The sequence below is a fragment of the Cyprinodon variegatus genome, unplaced genomic scaffold, assembly GCF_000732505.1.
Source record: "Cyprinodon variegatus isolate N-32 unplaced genomic scaffold, C_variegatus-1.0 Scaffold241, whole genome shotgun sequence".
Classification (NCBI taxonomy): Eukaryota; Metazoa; Chordata; class Actinopteri; order Cyprinodontiformes; family Cyprinodontidae; genus Cyprinodon; species Cyprinodon variegatus.
In genome coordinates, this window is record NW_015150694.1 from 795,336 (window position 1) to 814,021 (window position 18,686).

At 38.7% G+C, this 18,686-nt stretch overlaps 1 protein-coding gene across 6 annotated transcripts in view; it reads right to left on the minus strand.

The window, feature by feature from the left end:
* Nucleotides 1-18,686, minus strand: part of LOC107089155 (polyhomeotic-like protein 2) — a 51,533-nt gene that overhangs the window by 19,148 nt on the left and 13,699 nt on the right. For 5 of the 6 annotated variants that reach the window (XM_015381780.1, XM_015381778.1, XM_015381782.1 and 2 more), the window contains exons 2-7: nucleotides 15,451-15,811; nucleotides 12,652-12,831; nucleotides 10,348-10,425; nucleotides 9,922-10,083; nucleotides 7,370-7,504; nucleotides 6,823-7,114 (exon numbers count right to left, since the gene is read on the minus strand). In XM_015381780.1, coding sequence (XP_015237266.1) covers nucleotides 6,823-7,114; nucleotides 7,370-7,504; nucleotides 9,922-10,083; nucleotides 10,348-10,425; nucleotides 12,652-12,831; nucleotides 15,451-15,811 — 1,208 coding nt within the window. The remainder of the gene's footprint in view (nucleotides 1-6,822; nucleotides 7,115-7,369; nucleotides 7,505-9,921; nucleotides 10,084-10,347; nucleotides 10,426-12,651; nucleotides 12,832-15,450; nucleotides 15,812-18,686) is intronic. The other variant, XM_015381779.1, reaches the window with a different exon arrangement.

Below are 18,686 nucleotides of genomic sequence, written 5' to 3' on the forward strand. Positions count from 1 at the left end.
TCAAACTTTTGGTGTCGATCATTCGATTTCATCCTGGACACTACAGAAAATGGGCTTAAAGTGTAAAAAACCGAACTTCTCCTTTAAATTGAGGTGAGACACGTTGCCAATGGTCAAAGACAATTTACTTTTAATATAAGAAAAAAAACAATTGTGTTGTCTTATTTCAAGTGCACATTATCTAATTATCTTATTTCAAGAGTAAAAAAAAAACCCAATTCCTTTGTCAAATGAACTTATTTATTCTTACTTCAACATAAGAGTAAATTTATTTTATTTAAGAAGTTCTGACTTATTTCTAGATCATTTCTGCAGTGTAGCACAAATCTGTAGTCGTCTTATAGGTCTGCACATTGACTGGGCCATTAAAACAGCTATGTTTTGATCTGAACCAGGAGTGTCTTAAGTCCGTCCTCAAGAGCCAATAGCCAAAAGGCTTGATTTTTACCCATGTAAGCGCAACTGATTACCATTTATGGCTGATTAACAGGTTTTTACTCAACCGTTACCTTCTTAACCAGGTGTGTTAAAGAAGACAAACATCTGAAACCTGCAGGGCATCGTCCCTCTAGACTAGACTTGGACAAACCCCATCTAACCATTCCATTAAAATGCTTGCAGAACCTCTACACAGTCTTTTTCAGCCACCAACATGATTTCTTCCAGCATTTTCAAGCATTTAACAGAATCAACCTTCAAATCAGTGCAAGCTTCTCAGTCATCCACATATTATGTATAATGCCAAAAGTCCAAGTGGGCCAAGCTCAGCCAAATGGAACGCAACTTTGGATTTCTCCCTTCATTCTACTTAACCTCTTAATATCCACCTCATTTCTGGGAAATTCGCCTATTTTGCATACCCAAATAGAAAAGCAAATAACTGAGGAACTTTAAGCGCGAATTACATGTGTGATACGTTAATTGAAAGCTAACACCTTCTGGTTTCTGAATATATACATGCAAATTGGGTGAGTAAAACACCCAAGCTGCATCAGCTCAAACATGACTCAAAGCTGTTTTTTTATTCTTCAAAATAATAAGTCTATTTTTGTACAGCAGTAATAAAGACATACTTGCTTGTTGTGGCTGTTTTGTCATGCTACATTTCGACATGCAGTTATAATTGTGCTTTGGTGCTCACTATGTCCGTAAAATGAACTAGGTGGCTGAATACTGGAGAATCTACTGATGTCAAAATGTCTATATTGGTAAACATTTTGCCAGTGTAATGTTCATGCATTCTGAGTTATTATTTGTAAACGCTTTAAAACGGTGGGTTTTGAGAGGTTAAGCCAAAGCTATGAAGTGGAAGCTAGTAGTTTCCAGAAAGGCCTCTTAGTTGCTTCTTTGATTAATGACCTCCTTGCTGATCCTGTGAATTTAGACGAAGTGCTACATACTGGTAGGTTTGTAGCCGTGCAATATCCATTTGATTTTCAGATGATAGATCAAGCATATTTCTGACCTGTCTGCCGTCTTCCTTAGTCTTCGATTGTGCGATTTTGTTTAATGTTTTCAAATAAACCTCTGAGAACTTTGCAGAACAGCAGGTGAATGCTTGCACTGTATTTTCAGGGGGATATAAGGACAGAGGGAGCTGAATACATTACCCCATTTACACTGCCCTTGAAAAACTGATCCATGCCAAGACCGGTCCGAGCTCGGATCAGTTAACCAGGCTGAGCTTGGTTCTGACGACCGTTTACACATCATGCTATCTTGGTTCCTCGACTCCTCGCCTCCTAGTGACGATCTGGAATGGAGTGTGAATCGGGATGTGCAGCCAGACGGAGAGGACGCGTTCTTCTCATGCGCTCTTGTTATCAGCGCTCGGACCGGTCTCGCATGGTTTTTTTATGGTAGTGTAAATGGGGTACATGGCTGCACTGGTGCTCATCATAAAATGTCTAAACGCATTCTAAAACGTGTGGTTTTACATGACAAAATATACGGCAACTACTTTCATAAAGCACAATATTATCAGGGAGAACACTTAAGATATGGAGGCAAAAAAAGGATCAAATGGGGCTACATAAATGTCTCAGCCTCTGTCCAATTTATTTTTATGAGCTGCTTCCAGTCTTTTGTATGTTGTGTCCTTGATGTGGATCATACAAGTCCAAATAACACCATGTCCATGGCATAGGGTTAAACGACAAGTGGCTGCTACACTTTGGTCAAAACAGTGCAAGAACAGTCCTGAAATCAAACAGACACCAACCTTCTCATTAAATTCTCAGTCACTGTGAGAAAAAAAGCAGGATTTCTGAATCAGTACCTGGTGGATGTAATCTGCCCTCCCAATAAATTCTGACAACTCTCTAAAACCTCTAATGAGGAACAGCAGAAGCATCTCAGAGGAGAAGAGAGTCAAGAAACAGATGTAAAAGCCTTCTTCCCTTGAAAACTTTGGGATGAATGTCTGTAATGATGCCGCCCTCTTCCACACGCCAACGCACATGCAAATCATACAATCTGCATTACGGCACACTGAGCCCAACTCCCCCAAAGGAATATTTCATTAGACCTACAACTGTGAATAGTTGCGCAATGTCCGGAAACTGAGGACAGTATACATTCCTTTCAGTGTTTGTAGCACTGCAGGCCCTGGAAAATCCCTGAATTTCCACATTCTGGTTGGCTGCCACTTTGGCTTACTTTCATCTGAGACATTTCAACCTACTAACATTACAGCAGGCTGTGCAATATGTTGGCTTACTGCACAATGTTCTGATAATCAGATGTTTTATCAGGGAACAGTTGTCACATCAAACCTTATATACACTTTTTTCTTTATAGGCTGAAGCATAAATTAGATCAGTGTTAGATCAGTGGGAAGGTATTTCTCACAAGGGAGGAACTTTTATGAACAAATTACGTACGTCTTCTAAGCTGTAACAATGATATGTCTGTAAATACTTAATGGCTATGATGTTACAAAGTTTTTTTTCTTCCACATTCTTCTTGTACATATAGATCAATGCTGACTACAGATACTGATTCCTTCAACTCAGCCAAAACATGATGTGCTAGAAATGCACTGCTGGGGGTTCCCTGCTGGAGTTTTATAATGTTCTTTGCTCTTTCTGAACAAGACAATGACAGACACTTAAAGATATGGAAAAGACATCCATAACATTTTGTTTGCCACCCCAAATTCCTCAAGTGACAAAGGCACACTGAGTAATGAGTATATTGGAAATTCTGTGAAAGCTTTTCCCAGAAGGCTGATTGTTGAAGTGTTAAACCACAAGTATGGCTGAAATAAGTAACATTAGCACTGCAAGTATCTGTATGCAGAAGTTTTAAAAAATATCTTATGTTGCATACAACCAAACTTATTTCTGGCCACTCTTTCTCTCACATCATACTAGGTGTATTAATCCCAGAATGATGCAGATTTAATTTTGTTTAAAAGAGTGGTTCAGCAGACTACCTCTCAAACACATGCTGCTGCATACCAAGAAAAAAAAGAAAAAAAAGGTCAGCTGGGTGGCTGAAAGAGGAATCCTACAATCTCTGATGTCCAATTTAGCTGGTTGCAGGACTGAACTCAAATGAGCCATTGTAGCAAAAGCCACACCTTTCTGGTAAAATCCATCTTAAATCTTATATTAAACTCCACAGTCTAGCTCATTTAAATGTAACATAATCCATAACATTTTAATATGATGCACTTATATATAACTAATTGAAGCAAAAGCAAATAAATAAAGACAAGAAAAACTTCAGCTACATGTGGCTGATTCTCACTTCACTATTGGCCATTAGAGGATATTGGTTTCCATTTTCTTGTGATTTATTCCATATCAATGATATGTAACCTAAAACAGGAGCCACCTGGTTCTACCTGTGGGACTGGACTGGGTGACGTTTATATTTATTCGTATAAGAAATGCATTTCTTTTATATTAGACTTTTGTCATTTTGTATACACAGAGTTTATACAAAATGACAATATGTAAACTTATGACAGAGATGGGGGAACCAGCAACTGAACCAGTTGAGTTCAATCTGCAGAGTGAATTAACTTGTGTTTCAGTCGCTGAGCAAAAAACTAATACATGACATAGAGATGACTTGTTGACTCTAGATCCCCCATCTCTGACTCATGAGCACAACTCTATTTTCTTCTTTCCCGTTTCTAATCTGTACAATCTAAACTCTGTGACCTTTAGCATTTGAGCAATGTTATTTGTGTCCAGCGTGAGCATCTGCTGCTGTCCAACTGGGTAAGTATCATATTAGCTTATAAAATACTAGTTCATAACACATGGAATATGATATCCAACATTTACAGCGCTCCATCCATTTGCACAATTAACCTTTTTAATTATTTGTGTTACCTTTATGTCATTAAAATGTACTTTTCTTTATCATGCATGTAAACACTATGAATTATATTGCACCACTGTACATTAAAATGTACTATACAATAAAACGTGCCTTCCCTGGCCTTAATGAATATTGCACTCTGATACTAGTGCATTCACGATATATTTAATATGCATTGTGCAGCCTTAGACTTCAAACAACATTTGCTGTCGACTGATTTTATGAAGAAATCGAACTAAATTCTAATTAAAAGGGAAAAAAAGAACGTGTCATCAAGAGGAGGTTTGTAGAGAAAGATCGTCTCTGATTCTCAAACTTCTTTTCTCCTGTTTTTTTTACCCTCGGTCAAGAAGATGAACTATCAATTTCAATTTTGATCAGTTGATGCATTTTCATAACATTTTAAGTTTTTTTCCATTTAAGCATTAGTTGAAAATACAGCTGCATCCATCCACATGAGCAGCAGTGAACTACAAAAGAAAGACTTAAAGTAACTTGGTGTAAAATGTAATGGCTGCTTGAGGTCCTGCATAAGACGGATCATCATGCTACATTTTGATCCCCTCCAGACAGGTCAAAATATAAATCCTTCTGTTTTTTGGTGAGTTAAGAGCGATTAGTCTTCTAGTTATTTAGCAGTGTAAGCTTGTTAAAAGATGCATCCTGATCCGAGCATGTAAGCGGAACGGAGCAGAAGAAATAAGGTGGAGTGCAGAGCAGTTTTCAATGGAAAGACAAGAGCGAGGATTTAGCTCCGCCCAGTTCGCTCCGATTTTATTTAGATTCCTTTTTGAATTAAAACCTAGGCCAATGCCTATGCTGTAGTCTGTGCCTATAATCTGATTTAGTCTACCGGTATGTTTAAACTTTGCCACGGAATCTCCAAGACGAGGATGGCATATTGTGTGATAAAATATCATAAAAACATACATTAACTATACTTAACAATAAAGAGTGGGTTTACATACAGTGATCGTTGTGGTAAGCACGTTTTTGAAAATGGATCGCATACATGCATTATACACCATTATCTCATTTGCAGTGGGATGCAAAGTGACAATTTTTAAGGTAGTCTAGTAAAACAAATTAATAATTAACATCAACATGAATGGAGCGAGGTGTTACATTCACAGCTGGGAAACAGTGGGATAATTTAACAGCCAGTTAATAAGACAATATACATGTATCGGTCGCATCTTTAAATCAAACGCCGTGTGTCGCAGGGCAGTGGCATAATAACATGAAGAAAAAATGTCAGAAAATGCATTCTAAAAGTTTGAGCGAGCATGCAGCGATTTCGCTGGAGCGGTAGGAAAATGAAGGTGAGTGTGGAGCAGATTTTGAGCGGAGCATCCTGGCACAACTTTGAGCGGCAGAGCGAATGAGCGAACATCCTCCTGAGCGGGGAGCAGGATTTGCACGGCGCTCCGCTCCGTTCACATGCTCTGAGCCTTGAAAATGATGCTATATTTTGTAACAATGTAATTCTCCTGTGAAATTGTAGTAAATTTGTACTTGAAACATCTCTATACAATAAACTGCATTTTTTAATGCAGCTTAAAATATAGTTAATGTAGTTTAATGGGCATGCAAAATGTAGCATTAAGGGTTTTTAATACACTATAGAAAACCCTTTTGTAATCTTAAATACCAGCCCTCAGTGACTCCATCACAGATGAGTCAAAAACCAAGGTTTAGCCAGATCTAAGAACAATCTACCATCCCTACAGCTTCCTCTGCGCCTGTTCACTATATTAACTCCACAGCATCTCATGTGCACACCTGTCCCCGGTGGCCTGCTGCCATGGCAACCCAAGTTCATTTCTTTTACCAGACAGCATGCAGCCAGATTTTCAGCTTCCATCCTCCCTTTCATTTCGCGCGAATCCATTACTGAAACAAAGCAACATGCAGTTGTGCACCGACAGGCTGAGATAATCCGACTCCCACTTCCATCACTAACCAAAAAGAGAAAACATGCACTCTGGTTTCAGTAAGGCAGACCAAAATGATGCTAAATATTTACAGCCTTCAGTTTACATTACAGTTCACCATGTCCAAAGACCTGGTCACTAATCAACTATAGAATATCAAAAAAACCCTCAAAGAATAATTCTGGTAAAAATAACTGAATTTAATTTAATGTATACAGTGTCTTAAAAGAAATGGTATACTCTGGCTTTAACCTTTGGTTAATTAGATGCGTTTGAGCAAAACCCAGTAAATAAATGGATCTGTAACCACAGCAGTGTATTTTAGGGTTAAATTAGAAGCATTAAGCAGCTGGAAGGCAAATCAGTTTAACTTGCAACTAAAGGAAAACTTTCAATAATAAGTTAAGTTTTTTTTTTTAAAAAGAGAAAATAAATAATAGGTAAAGACAAGATTCTTTTATTCTTTAGGTGGTTATCAAATTAGACATGGATACAAAAACAGAAAAAAAATATCCTATTTTCAAACCATGAATCACAAAGAGCCTCCACTTACCAGGTGCGATAAGAGGCTGAGCATTCACAGCTGTGATGCTGCGGCTCATATTTATGGCTCGAACTTCTGAGACGGCGGGACCGTCTCCTTTCTTTCCTCCATCTAAGGGAATCTCAGAGGGACTGGACTTCCCAGCTAAGGAGGTCTGGGTCCCTTGGCTGGGATTCTTCACAAGTGAAGCTGGTTGAATAGGTACTGGGCTCTGCTTCAGGCTGAGAGGAAGGGTCTGAGTCTGAGAGGAGGATGTGGTCGCCCCCTGCTGGCCACGAATAGCCAAATTCTGAACCTGGTTCTTAAGACAAAGCATAGACAGTGAGCAAGTTTTGGCTGTAGTTTAATGCTTTTTAAGAACTGTTATAAGAAGATACATGTTAGAGACTGCCAAAGAAATCTAATGACAGATATACAGTGACTATTTTAGAAATGTGAGCAATTGGTTTTTATCTTTTAAACTATTAAACTTAAAAAAATAGAGTTGATTTCCTTTCTTAACCATATCTACTAATATAAATTAGACTGGATAGCATAGTTTGTAAGCTCAGCCTACCTGTGAGGAGGCTTGTGTGGCACTCTCAGACTGGACAGCCGTCACTGTGGCAGCTGGGGTGAAGATGAGCTGCTGGGGCAAAGGAACGGCCCGGCCCAGACTCCTGGCCACCTGCACCAGGTTACTCTGCTGAGCCTGGAGCAAAAAAGATAAAAATAAAAAAAAAATCTGAATTCAACTTTCAAAAGTATAATTCTCTTTAATTATGAACACATTCAGACAGGAAAAAGGCAGAGCAAAAAAAAAAGTGAACCAAGTGTGCAGCTCTGGTAATAGGGACCCTGGTTGCCTCGGAAATAAAACCTAGGAGGTCTGACTAAAGAACTCCTTTAATATAAAAGCCTGTTGCATTTTTCTTTGTTACATTCTTTGACGATTATTCTTTTTAATAAAATGTATTCCTCCTTTTTCTGATTGAAAAATATTTCAACAAATTAGTCTATCAAACAGGGTTCTGATGCAGTTTAGTGGAAACAATTTCTGCTGTTTTTTTTTTTTCCACTTATAGTCAACGGCTATGAACACCTACTAACAAGTAGAGCTGTGCCTGAGAAATATGATATATCATGATATAAGCTTTTTAATCAGTCAATATTTGTTCTCATTTCAAAAAGGATGAACAAAAAACGAATAATGATCTGGGGAAAGCAAGAGAATTTAAATTGAAACCCTGTTTAAATGTAACCTTTAAAAATAGGTCTGCCCTGCCACTAGCTTAGCTTAGCAAGGAGCTGCTGAGAGGTTCAATTCTTTCCTGTCTGCATCCATCAGAATGCCAGGCTGTTTGGATCAGAGGTGAGAAGATCAACATTTCTATCAGATGTATTTTCCATTTATGTTACCGTAATTAGGGGTCCATTTTTACTGCCCAGCTTTCCTGAAAAACTCCAGTAGAACCAAGATGTGTGGTCAGTGAAGATCAGGATGCTTCTACTGTATCATCATCATCGCCTTCAGCCAAATCAGGAGACTGTGATTCAAACATATTCCGCCTCTTACTGCCTGTTTGTGCACCACAGAGTCCAGAGGACCTGTTCAGAGCAGCGATGTAGGATCCTACATTGCCTCCAGACATGCATAAAAAGAGGTCTTTGATCGCGGTATTAACCAGACTTCCATTTACCGCCCACCCAAAAAATAAAAATAAATAAATATAAATAAGAATAACTCTACTATTACGCCATTAAACGGTAACTTAGACTTAAAGTATCTCAACGATCAGATAACTAACCTGCAACTTATGCCCCATGTATGGGATATGCTGGCATACCTCTGGAAATTTTGAGCATACTCAAAATTTCTCGACATACTCAACGTATGTTGACGTTTGCCAGTATGTGCCAGCGTGTTTCAGTGTGCTAATAAGTTATACAAAACGTACCTATAACTTATCCAACATAAGCCAGCGTTTTTGCCAGACTTTTCTTACGTCAGGCATACGCTGGTCTAAATCGTCAAGGTGTGACAAGGGCTTTAGAGGTTTCCCTGCTTCAGCACAGCTGATTCTGGTGATAGCAGTTTAGCAAAAGCCTGTTAATGAGCCATCAATGAGTCAGCTGTACTGAAGCAAGAAAACCTAAAACCTGCAGGACAGCGTCCCTCGATGAACGACTTTGGCCAGGCCGTCTTAGAGAGACTTGCATCTTTTTAACTTGCATCTAATTCAGCCCATCACAACAAGTAAACTTCGGGGGGGCCCTGAAAGGTTGTTGTTTGCTTACTAGGAAGATGTCATCCTATACTTCCTGTAATACATTAGTTGTCATCTGGAAAAACCAGGCATGGAATCATATTCTTTGATTTCTCTGTTGCTTTTAACACCTACAACAACTGAGTGGGAAAAAATGAAAGTTAATACAACCTTTTATTTCCCTTTCGGTCTATCACGTTTTTTTAATAAAATCATCTGGTGGGCTAGCAGTGACATAGATAAGTCCAACAAGCTGAGAAATAAGACTGGCTATGCTCTATGGACCACTAACACTTGTTGTTTCTTTTAGCATCAGCCTTTTTAACACAAAGGATTAAGCTGTTCTGAAGATATTCGGTTTTGTTATATCCAAGTAACGTCTTCCTTTGGGCAACGAGTTGAAGGCACAAACTAAACTGTTCATAATTTATTTGTTATGGTACGCCTGCATTCATAACATGTAGGTGAATCACTGTCCCCCACACATCCGTAGTTATATTTTTTATATTTAGATTTTTTTTTAAACAAAGCGGAGTGTGTATGATGTCATCCGTGCCCACAAAACTAATATGAGTGAGTAGAACATGATGTGATAATGTAAAATCAAGGGCCTAATGTAAAAAAAAAAAACAGCGTTCCTCTTTAAGTAGAGAAATTAGCTATTTCAAAGCAGGTCTTTTGTATTCTCTTCACACTTCACCGTTTAGACTTTATGCTCATAGGCTGCACTACTGTAACATCTGTAATGTGACAGAGAACCACAAACAGCCTCTAAGGTAGTTTATGAGTGTGTTTAGTTAATAGCTGTTTGAAGCTTGTGTAAATGTGCCGGAGGCTCTGCTCCTCGTCTCTAGGCTCTCACCATCTGCTGCCGTAGGTACATCTGGGCCTGGCTGGGCGTGAGAGTGGCTCCGGACTGGCTGCCGAGCAGAACAGCTTGCTGGGAGATACTGGTGGGGGTGGAGCTTATGTTCTGGGCCCGACTAATCAACTGTGCTGCTGCTGGGGATGTGGTCAGGTTTATCTTTGGGGGAGGAAATGAAATGACAGCATTAGCATTTTATAGACCTACATGTATAAATGGTTTCAACATACACTATTTGATCAACCAGCTTCTCTAAAAAGGCACCTCTACATTAGATTTCTTCAAAAGTAATGTGATTGGCTAACAAAAGACAGCAGTGAAAGTTCCATGGTGCTGAAATCATATTATGTCTGAGGTGATCAAACTGGACATAAATCTAAACCTTAAAAGCTTTTAGGTGATAGAACTGCAGACTGCACTTACTGTAGCTTGAGTAGAGCCAGTTTGCTGTGATGAAGTGCCATTCTGTGTGGAGCTCTGCCTGCCAGCTGCAATACTGGCCTGTCATGAGGGATAAAAGACAAGAAGAGGGACAGGGTAATGTGCAGTTTCTGAAAACCAGTCTGTAACAAGCCTACAGCAGCAACAAAATGCAGAAGTGGATCCCTGGAACATTTTACGTTTTGTGTTATAACAGCCAAACGTGTGTCTGTATTATATTAGCGTTCTTGGTTAGAACAAGACATGAATGGGGCTTCATACTGAAATGGAAGTAAAAATATATATACATGCTTTGAAATTATTTCACAAATGCAAATCTAAAGAAATCTAGCATCCAACCGTCTGACTCCACTGCAACCATAACTGCAACCATTTGGCTTCACATCTGTAGACTATACTCAACAAGTATTTTTGGGGAAAAAATAAAATAAAGCCAAAAGTTTCAGCAGTTAGCAGGAGATGAGCTGTGAACTCTTAAATTTTAGTCTAGATTAGTGGGTGTCAAACCTGGTCATCAGGACCCATTGTTCTGCATATATTAGGAGATTCCCCGACTCTACACACCTGGATTAAATAAAAACAACACTAAGTGGCCTTTGAAGCATTTGGGGTTTTTTTAAGGAGGTATCATTTGATTTTGGGTGTGTCACAGCAGGACAAGAACATGAACAATAGGTCTTGAGGACCGGGGTTAAAAACTAGTGGTCTGGACTATGACTGGGCCATTTCAGCACTATGCTCTGACCAAAACAGGTCTATTGTAATCCTAGCTCCATGTTTTGGCTTGCATGCTGATAGTCGGCCTCAACGCAAGTATTATGCATCCTTTAACAGTCTTCCACGATTGATATATAAATGGCTTCATCTGTGTTGAAGAAATGCATTAGAGCATGAAACTGCCATTCCAATGTTTCATGCTGGGGATGGTGTGATCAAGCTGAAGAGCTGTGTTCTATTATTAACGAATACAGCATTTAGCCCAAAAATGAAAAAGTTTGCCATATCTCCCACAATACTTCTGGCAGTCACAAAGACGACTTTTTACGGCCATTTCCAACTATCCTGCAGGAACAACACTAACTGAACGAAAAAATAAAAAACTAAAACCACTTTTGGATTTAACCAAACTGAAAGAGCTCATCAAAACGCATCTCAGATTGATGGAGCGGCCAACGTTGGTCCTGTTGACTGAGGTTCTGTGTACACAATGATTTGTCCATGTCTGCCATCACATCTCTACTGGACGTTTTAATTGTGATCTGTGTGCACAGATAGAAACATTAAACATGGTGCAGTTTATCACACTTTGCCACTAGATGGCAGCTTTTGGTTTTCTAGTCTAAATGACAGGGTAATCCTGGAGGACTGAATCCTTCTACTCTGGACCCTGGCTGAGTCCATAGTTTCCAGCTTGTTTTGTGCCATGCTGTGTTCATATTCTGACAATAGACCTAATGGTACTCTTACAGATGTTCAAAGCTATAAAAGCTGTTTTCCACCTTAAACCTGCATTAAACTTCTCCAAAACCTATTTGGAAACCATTTGGAAATATAAGCTTAAAAAAAATGAACCGATAACCAGGTAATCCTCCCTCTACCTCCTCATATTTCACTCTAAGGGTTTTTGCCTCTTTCACAGTTTTGTTTTTTGCCTCCTTTATATTTTCTTGACTGATATCTTTAAAAAGATAAAGACACCTAAGCCTGAAAACCTGTGATCTATGATAAATTAGCCAAGCTACTAACTTACACCTAGTGGAGTAGAACCAAGCCAAGTGGAGCCGCTGGAAATGGGACATATGGGAAGCACTGATATGAACATCTGGACAAACATCAATATCCTGTATTAATCAGGCTGTTTTCTTACTGGATATTTGCCAACAATATAAACAGAACTCTACCTTTTCAAACAGGTGAGAAATCAGCCCACCTCAGACATTGCTTCTCTGCTTCAGTTGAATTCTCATACTATCAATATCAACACCAATGGCCAACTACCTCCCAAACCTCCCAAAGCTGTTAGGCAAACAGCAGCAGGATGGAAATACATTTTAAACATCAGCCCAGTTTGTTTATGGGAATAATAGATGACTAGTATCATCCAATACCAATGCTACTATAGATATATTCTCACCCCAAATGTTAATTGTAAAGTTTAACATCTTAAAATGTATTTTCATTGAAGGAAAAAAGGTTTACTACTTTGTATTGCTCTAATAACCCATAAAAGAAGCAGAACTTTGTGATTGCTACCAAACAAAAAAGTTAAAGAAATAAGATTTGTACCGGAGAGGCTGGTTTGCTGACCTGCTGTACGGCCGCTAAGCTCTGCAGCTGGGCGGTGCTCAGGCTGTGCTGCTGGAGGGCTGCAGTTTGCAGCATCAGATGCTGCTGCTGGGCAGCGTACATCTGCTGCAGGTACTGTGCTGCTGTGTTGGGCTGTCTGTGTAACGCCTGCTGAAAAACCTGAAAATAAGGTCAGACACAAAAACATCTGAGTAATGAACAAACATTACCGTCGGTATTGAATCACAAATGAAAAAGTTGCACCAGGACTCCCCTACAAAAAAACTACGGGCCATAGCCAACTACAGAAAAAGGAGTAAATATCTTGAAGAAAAATGTAATTAGTGAGTATCCGGTTGAGAGCAAAGTGACAGATTTAATGCAAAGCATCAGGATTAAAGCTCTGATGTTACAACAAGATCTTAGAAAAAAAATTCCTGCCTTCAGCTTTAGTGTAATTGATTACTACAACTGTCTCCTCACAGGTGTGCCTAAAAAGTTATTCCCAGCTGCAGCTGATCCAGAGTGCTGCTGCCTGCATCCTCACTAGTACTAAGAAAATAGATTCCCCCCCCCCGTTCTAAAGTAATTACACCAGCTCCCTGTCTCTCAGATAATACACTTGTCATGTATTTTGGTGCTAAGCCCCTCAGTGATTTATAGACTAACGGAACTGTTTTCATGTATCAACCGCCCAGACGTCACAGGCTTTCTGGCTCTAATCAACCCTGCATAATCAGAACCAGACAGGAAAAGCAGCGTTTAGCTCTTATGCTCCACTAACCTGGAAAAAGGTCCCAGAAACTTTTAGAGGTGCGGAAACCCTCAGTTGTTATAAACCAAGATCAAAAACATAAGGATGGTACCTTTAAATGCGCTATTTACACATCATTTAGTTTTCAAACCAACTTTACTTTTTTTTAATCAATCATTTTTTTCTTTTCTATAGAATTATCTTATTTGAATTGTCCACTTTTTCCTTTTAAATTATTTGCATTCCCATTATACCACTGAAAAGAAAGTTTTTAAAGGTACACTGCCTTACCACTGCTATACAACAGCCTTGCCTAGTATCAATGAATAGTATATGCAGAAAGTTAAAGTATAAAATATATATTTAAGTCACGTTGTAAAGGTTAATCTAAAAAAAAAAAAAAAGAGAGAAGCATGCAAAGTCCCTTTCAGAATACACATAACAATAAGGCTAAACATAGGTGATCACCAAGATCACCTGCATAAAAACCACAGAATTACCCACAGGGCTTTGAGCTGCTGCCGTCTTTGGTTGGTGTCACTGCTTTTTCTCACTGCATCACACTTGGCAGCAAACCTCACTCATCCTTTCATCTTATGGTTGCGATAGCTCTAGTACTACCACACATTACATGACTTCTCAAATGTATACTCCAGCAGCACATCTCTGGTTAAACTCATGTTGGTGTGAAAAATGACAGTGTCCTTCTGGCATACTATTTTTATTTCCTTTTGGGGTGTTTTATATATATATATATATATTGACAGTGTCCTTCTGGCATACTATTTTTATTTCCTTTTGGGGTGTTTTATATATTTTTTTGGTTAAATATAACTTTTGTTAGTGAAAATAATAGCAAAACTATCATTGGTTAAAGTTTAGTTGTTTTCTCAAAAAGTGAGGAGCATATTTATACGCTCATGTTATTGAAGGTTTAAAGAACTGTGAAACAGACACCTGAACAGAGAAGGCTTCTGTGCTGCAAAGGTAGATGCATATAACTTAAGAATAACTTACACACTTTAGTTTTGTATTTATTTGTATTTATTTATTTAGTTTTGTATTTATTTTGCATTTATACTCTCGTGGTAATTCTGTTTGTCATTTGAATGAATTTTGATGCTCCTAACTGGTATAGTAGTTTGTGTCTAAGATTCCAGAAATAATGATATAGGTTATCAATAGTTGGATGTTTTACAGTACTTCCAAATGCATCAAATCTAAAATGTATTCAATAGAAAAAATAATTAATAAACACAAAGTTGCAAACTAAGCTTTTTTGCATTTGCAAAATGGGAAGATAAATATTTCTCCACATCGCTTTGGTCCAACGTGATGAAGACAAAAAAGAAAGTAAAACATTCTTAAATATTTTTTTTTCTGATGCTACAACAAAGGTTGGCACCGTTTCCAAAAATAACTTAAAGTTTTAATGAATTGAATATTTTACATATTTCAACATATTTAGTCTAAATACAGCCTAAATCTTTTAAAGTGCTAACAGCTCTCCTCACCCTTCACCTCTGCCCTGTTGCCTGGTAACAAGGCAGGATCTTGACCTGGGGCTCTTTGTGTCGGGGAAACATCCGGACAAACACTTCCAGGCGTAAGAGTGAAATTAGCAGAGGTGAAAAACATGAATGAGTTCGGCTCTTGCCAAGTGTTAATGACCGGCGATCTTTTACACTCCAAAGACGAGTGACTGATGTTTGGTGTTTAGCTGTCAGTGCAGGAAAATGAGGGTTGTCTGTAACAATAAACCTGCTGGCAAAGAAAGAGCACTGAAAGTTGAGACGCCCTCATTGAAGCAGAGCCAGAGCCTTTGTAGGGGTTTACCCTCTATGAAAAAGGTCAAGAGCACCAAGGCGCCTAAAGCCTGCTCCAATCAGCTAGGCTGTTCCATTCATACCCCTGTCATTTATTTCCAATTTGAAGGAGGATTATAATGAAAGCTTGGATATAATAAAAAAGAGACCAACAGATGGCAGCAGAGTTTTAAAGTTTGCTCACAATTCGTGCTTCTTTTCCAACTCCATGAAACTCACCTGTACAGTCTGTCGGTCAGGTATGCCACTATAGATGGATATCTGTGACACCGCCTGTCTTCCTGCTGAACCGCTGCTACTGGTAGCACTGCTTGTAGCGCTACTACTGCTGTTACTAACACTGGTGTTGCTGCTGCCTGATGTGGTAGAGGCAGTGGTTGTAGTGTTAGAAGTAGTGCTAACAGCCGTGGCACCAGAGGAGCTGCTGGTTGGGGTGGGGGTGGTGGTTGAGGAGCTGCTGGTAGTGGAAACAGTCCCAGTACCACCAGCCGTAGAGGCAGGGGCCCCGGGTTCACTCTCCATGGTGCCCTCTGCTCTTCTCACCTTTGACCCTCGACTCCTCTGAATGGCTCTCCTGTGCCTGGAATACAAAAAAGGAAAAGAAAAAAGGAAACTCATAAAAATACTTTAGCAAACAGTACAGATCTGTACAAAAGGACATTTGAGTTCATGTGAGGTATATAGCCCAAATGTTGAAAACATGAAACAGAAGTATATATGCACGAGCTGACCTTGGTGTGAAGACAAAGGGAAGGAAAGTTTATCTGAACAGCACATTTCAGGAAATAGACAACTTATAGTGTTTTAGATGAAGGAAACAAAAGAAAACAAAATGGAAAATTACACTGCAGTGACATTTGTTATGTGCTTTGGACACAATTATTTTATTAATTCTTCTTTCTAGATGGTTTAATATTGACTTTAGTTGAATAGTTGTTTTTTTTTGTTTAGTATATGTTGGAGTTTATATAATTTTTTTGTAAATAATTTGGCCTCGTTAATTAGTGGCCGTTGGACCACCTATCAATAGGCTGGGTTTTGATTTGGGAGCGTCCCGCCCTTATGCTCGCTCGTTCATCTCCACCACGGAGGAGGCGCACCTGTCTCCAGGGTCTGTAGACCACAGCTGACGGCTCCGACCTGCCATGCAGTGCTTTTGTTAGTCTTTGTTTGGATGCTGTTTTCGTTGCGATTTTGGCCCGGTGGGACCCGTTTTCCTGTTCTTTATTTCTTTTACCAGTTTATTTTTGCTATAGTCCGGTACTAGTAAGAGCTTCCTCTGCCCTGCTGTACCGTTTTGTTATCTTTGGTCGGCTCACCAGATCCAACTTTCTGTTAATACTTTGGGTTTTTTGGTCTTTCCTTTTTTTTGACATGGAAACTAATTCTGTTTTTTCTTTTTCTCTACAGAACATCCCCACAGCTGATTTGAGAAAAGAGGATTCAAGAGAGAGAGTTAAACAAAAGAACAAATAAAAATAAATTATTTTTTTACCCTCAGTTGGAAAAACATATTTAGGTTTTAAGAGTGATTTAAAGCATCTTAGAGTTTCTGTATTTTCAGTCAGCTGGCAGGTTATTTCAGATAAGTGGAGCCTAAGAACTGAAAGTTGTTTCTCTATTGTTTGGTTCCGTCTCTGGTTATGCAGAGCAGACTTGAGCCAAAAGACCTGAGAGGTCTGGACGGTCTATGACTACACTTCCAATGTTGTTCCAGTTCATAATTAAAAAGAACAAGCTCAAAGTTCTTTTCACAAAGATGAATATGAAATAGCTTCAATTCCTCATTTATTTTGATAGCTTGGATGCTTTAACTCAATGTGTTGCTTTAAATTTGAAGTAGACGTAGCTGACGTACGGACTAGTTTGTTAAGTCCCGGTGAGCAGTTTGCACAAAGTGTTTTTTCTATCCGAGTCTTACTTTGTTAGTTCACTAAACTCTCCCAAACGTTATACAAAAGCTGCATCAGCAATACCAGTAGATGAGTCTGAATCACGCTGACTAGTACTAGCAGTAGACATGCTGGTCTGTTCTCATTTGCTGTAATAAGTGACATAAAGACCTGATGTTATCCATTGAAAAGTGTTGAGCTGTGTGTGTTTCTGATTACTCTAAGAGTGAACGTCGCTCCCATTTCCATTCATTAATTCAAAACTGATCCATTCAGTTCAACATTCACTAAAAATATCCACTCCGTTCATTGAACACGATCATGCACAACACTGAACAAGTCAGTGATGCGTTTGGTGGCCAAGCTAATGAGTGATTTATAGGTTAACAGAACTATTTTAAAGTCTATTCTTGGTGGGAGGACTTTTGAACGATAGCGGATGTGCTCTAATTTCCTAGTTTTAGTGAGGATGCAGGCAGAAGCAATCTGATTTAGCTGCAGCTGTCTGATCCACCTTTAAGGCAGACCTGCGAAGACACCATTGCAATGATTTTTTTTTTAAACAAATGCAGCTAAACAACCAGGTAAGCCAGCTGTTGCCTTAAATATGATAAAACAAAAATCAGCAGATACAGATGTTGATGCAGAACTAAAACCCGTTTCAATTTAGACATGTACGAACCATTAAAGGCCAACCCAGACCTGAGGCAGGAGCCAAATGAAATCAAAGTTCTCTTCTACAGAACAACTATAATATATAATGATGAAATCAGTTGCAACACATTTTTTTGCCACTTCTCCCATTACCCAAATATCCCCACCATGCTTCATTATTTCTGGCATCTTAGACACAAACTACTATATCAGTTAGAAGCATCAAAATTCATTCAAATGATGAAAAGAATTACCACGAAAGTATAAATGCACTGCATTGTACTTCAAATAACACAAAAGTAAAGCGTGTAAATTATTGTTAAGTTATATGCATCTACCTTTGCAGCAAAAATGTTGCAGAGGCCTTTTCTGTTCAGGTGTCTGTTTCACAGTTCTTTAAACCTTCGTTAACATGAGCGTATAAATATACTCTTAATTTTTTGAGAAAACAACTCAACTTTAACCAAAAAAAAAAAAAGACAAAAAAAAGTAACCTGTAGATAAAAGGAAACAGAGCTGGTTTAAGATTCTTAATGTTATGATTTAAGAGATTTTAGCAACACTCATTTTCTTATTCTCCTTAAACTGGTTATATTCCGTAGAGAAAAGCCTCCAAAACCTATTCTTGTCTACCCAATGTTACCTTGATCGAGGTATGCTTGGAGGAAAAATGTTTACACTCAATTTGTGGCATTGTGGCTGAGGAGTATGGATGACTTTCTTTGCTTGATTGGAAATTATAACATATCCGAGTTTAATCTCCCAGTCACTGGCCATTGCCAAGAAAAAAAAATAATAAACAAAATCACCTTTCTACAAAAGGATGATGCCTTTTCATAAAAACAATTAATTGAAAATTATATATACCGTATTTTCACGACTATAAGGCGCACTTAAACGTCTTTTTTT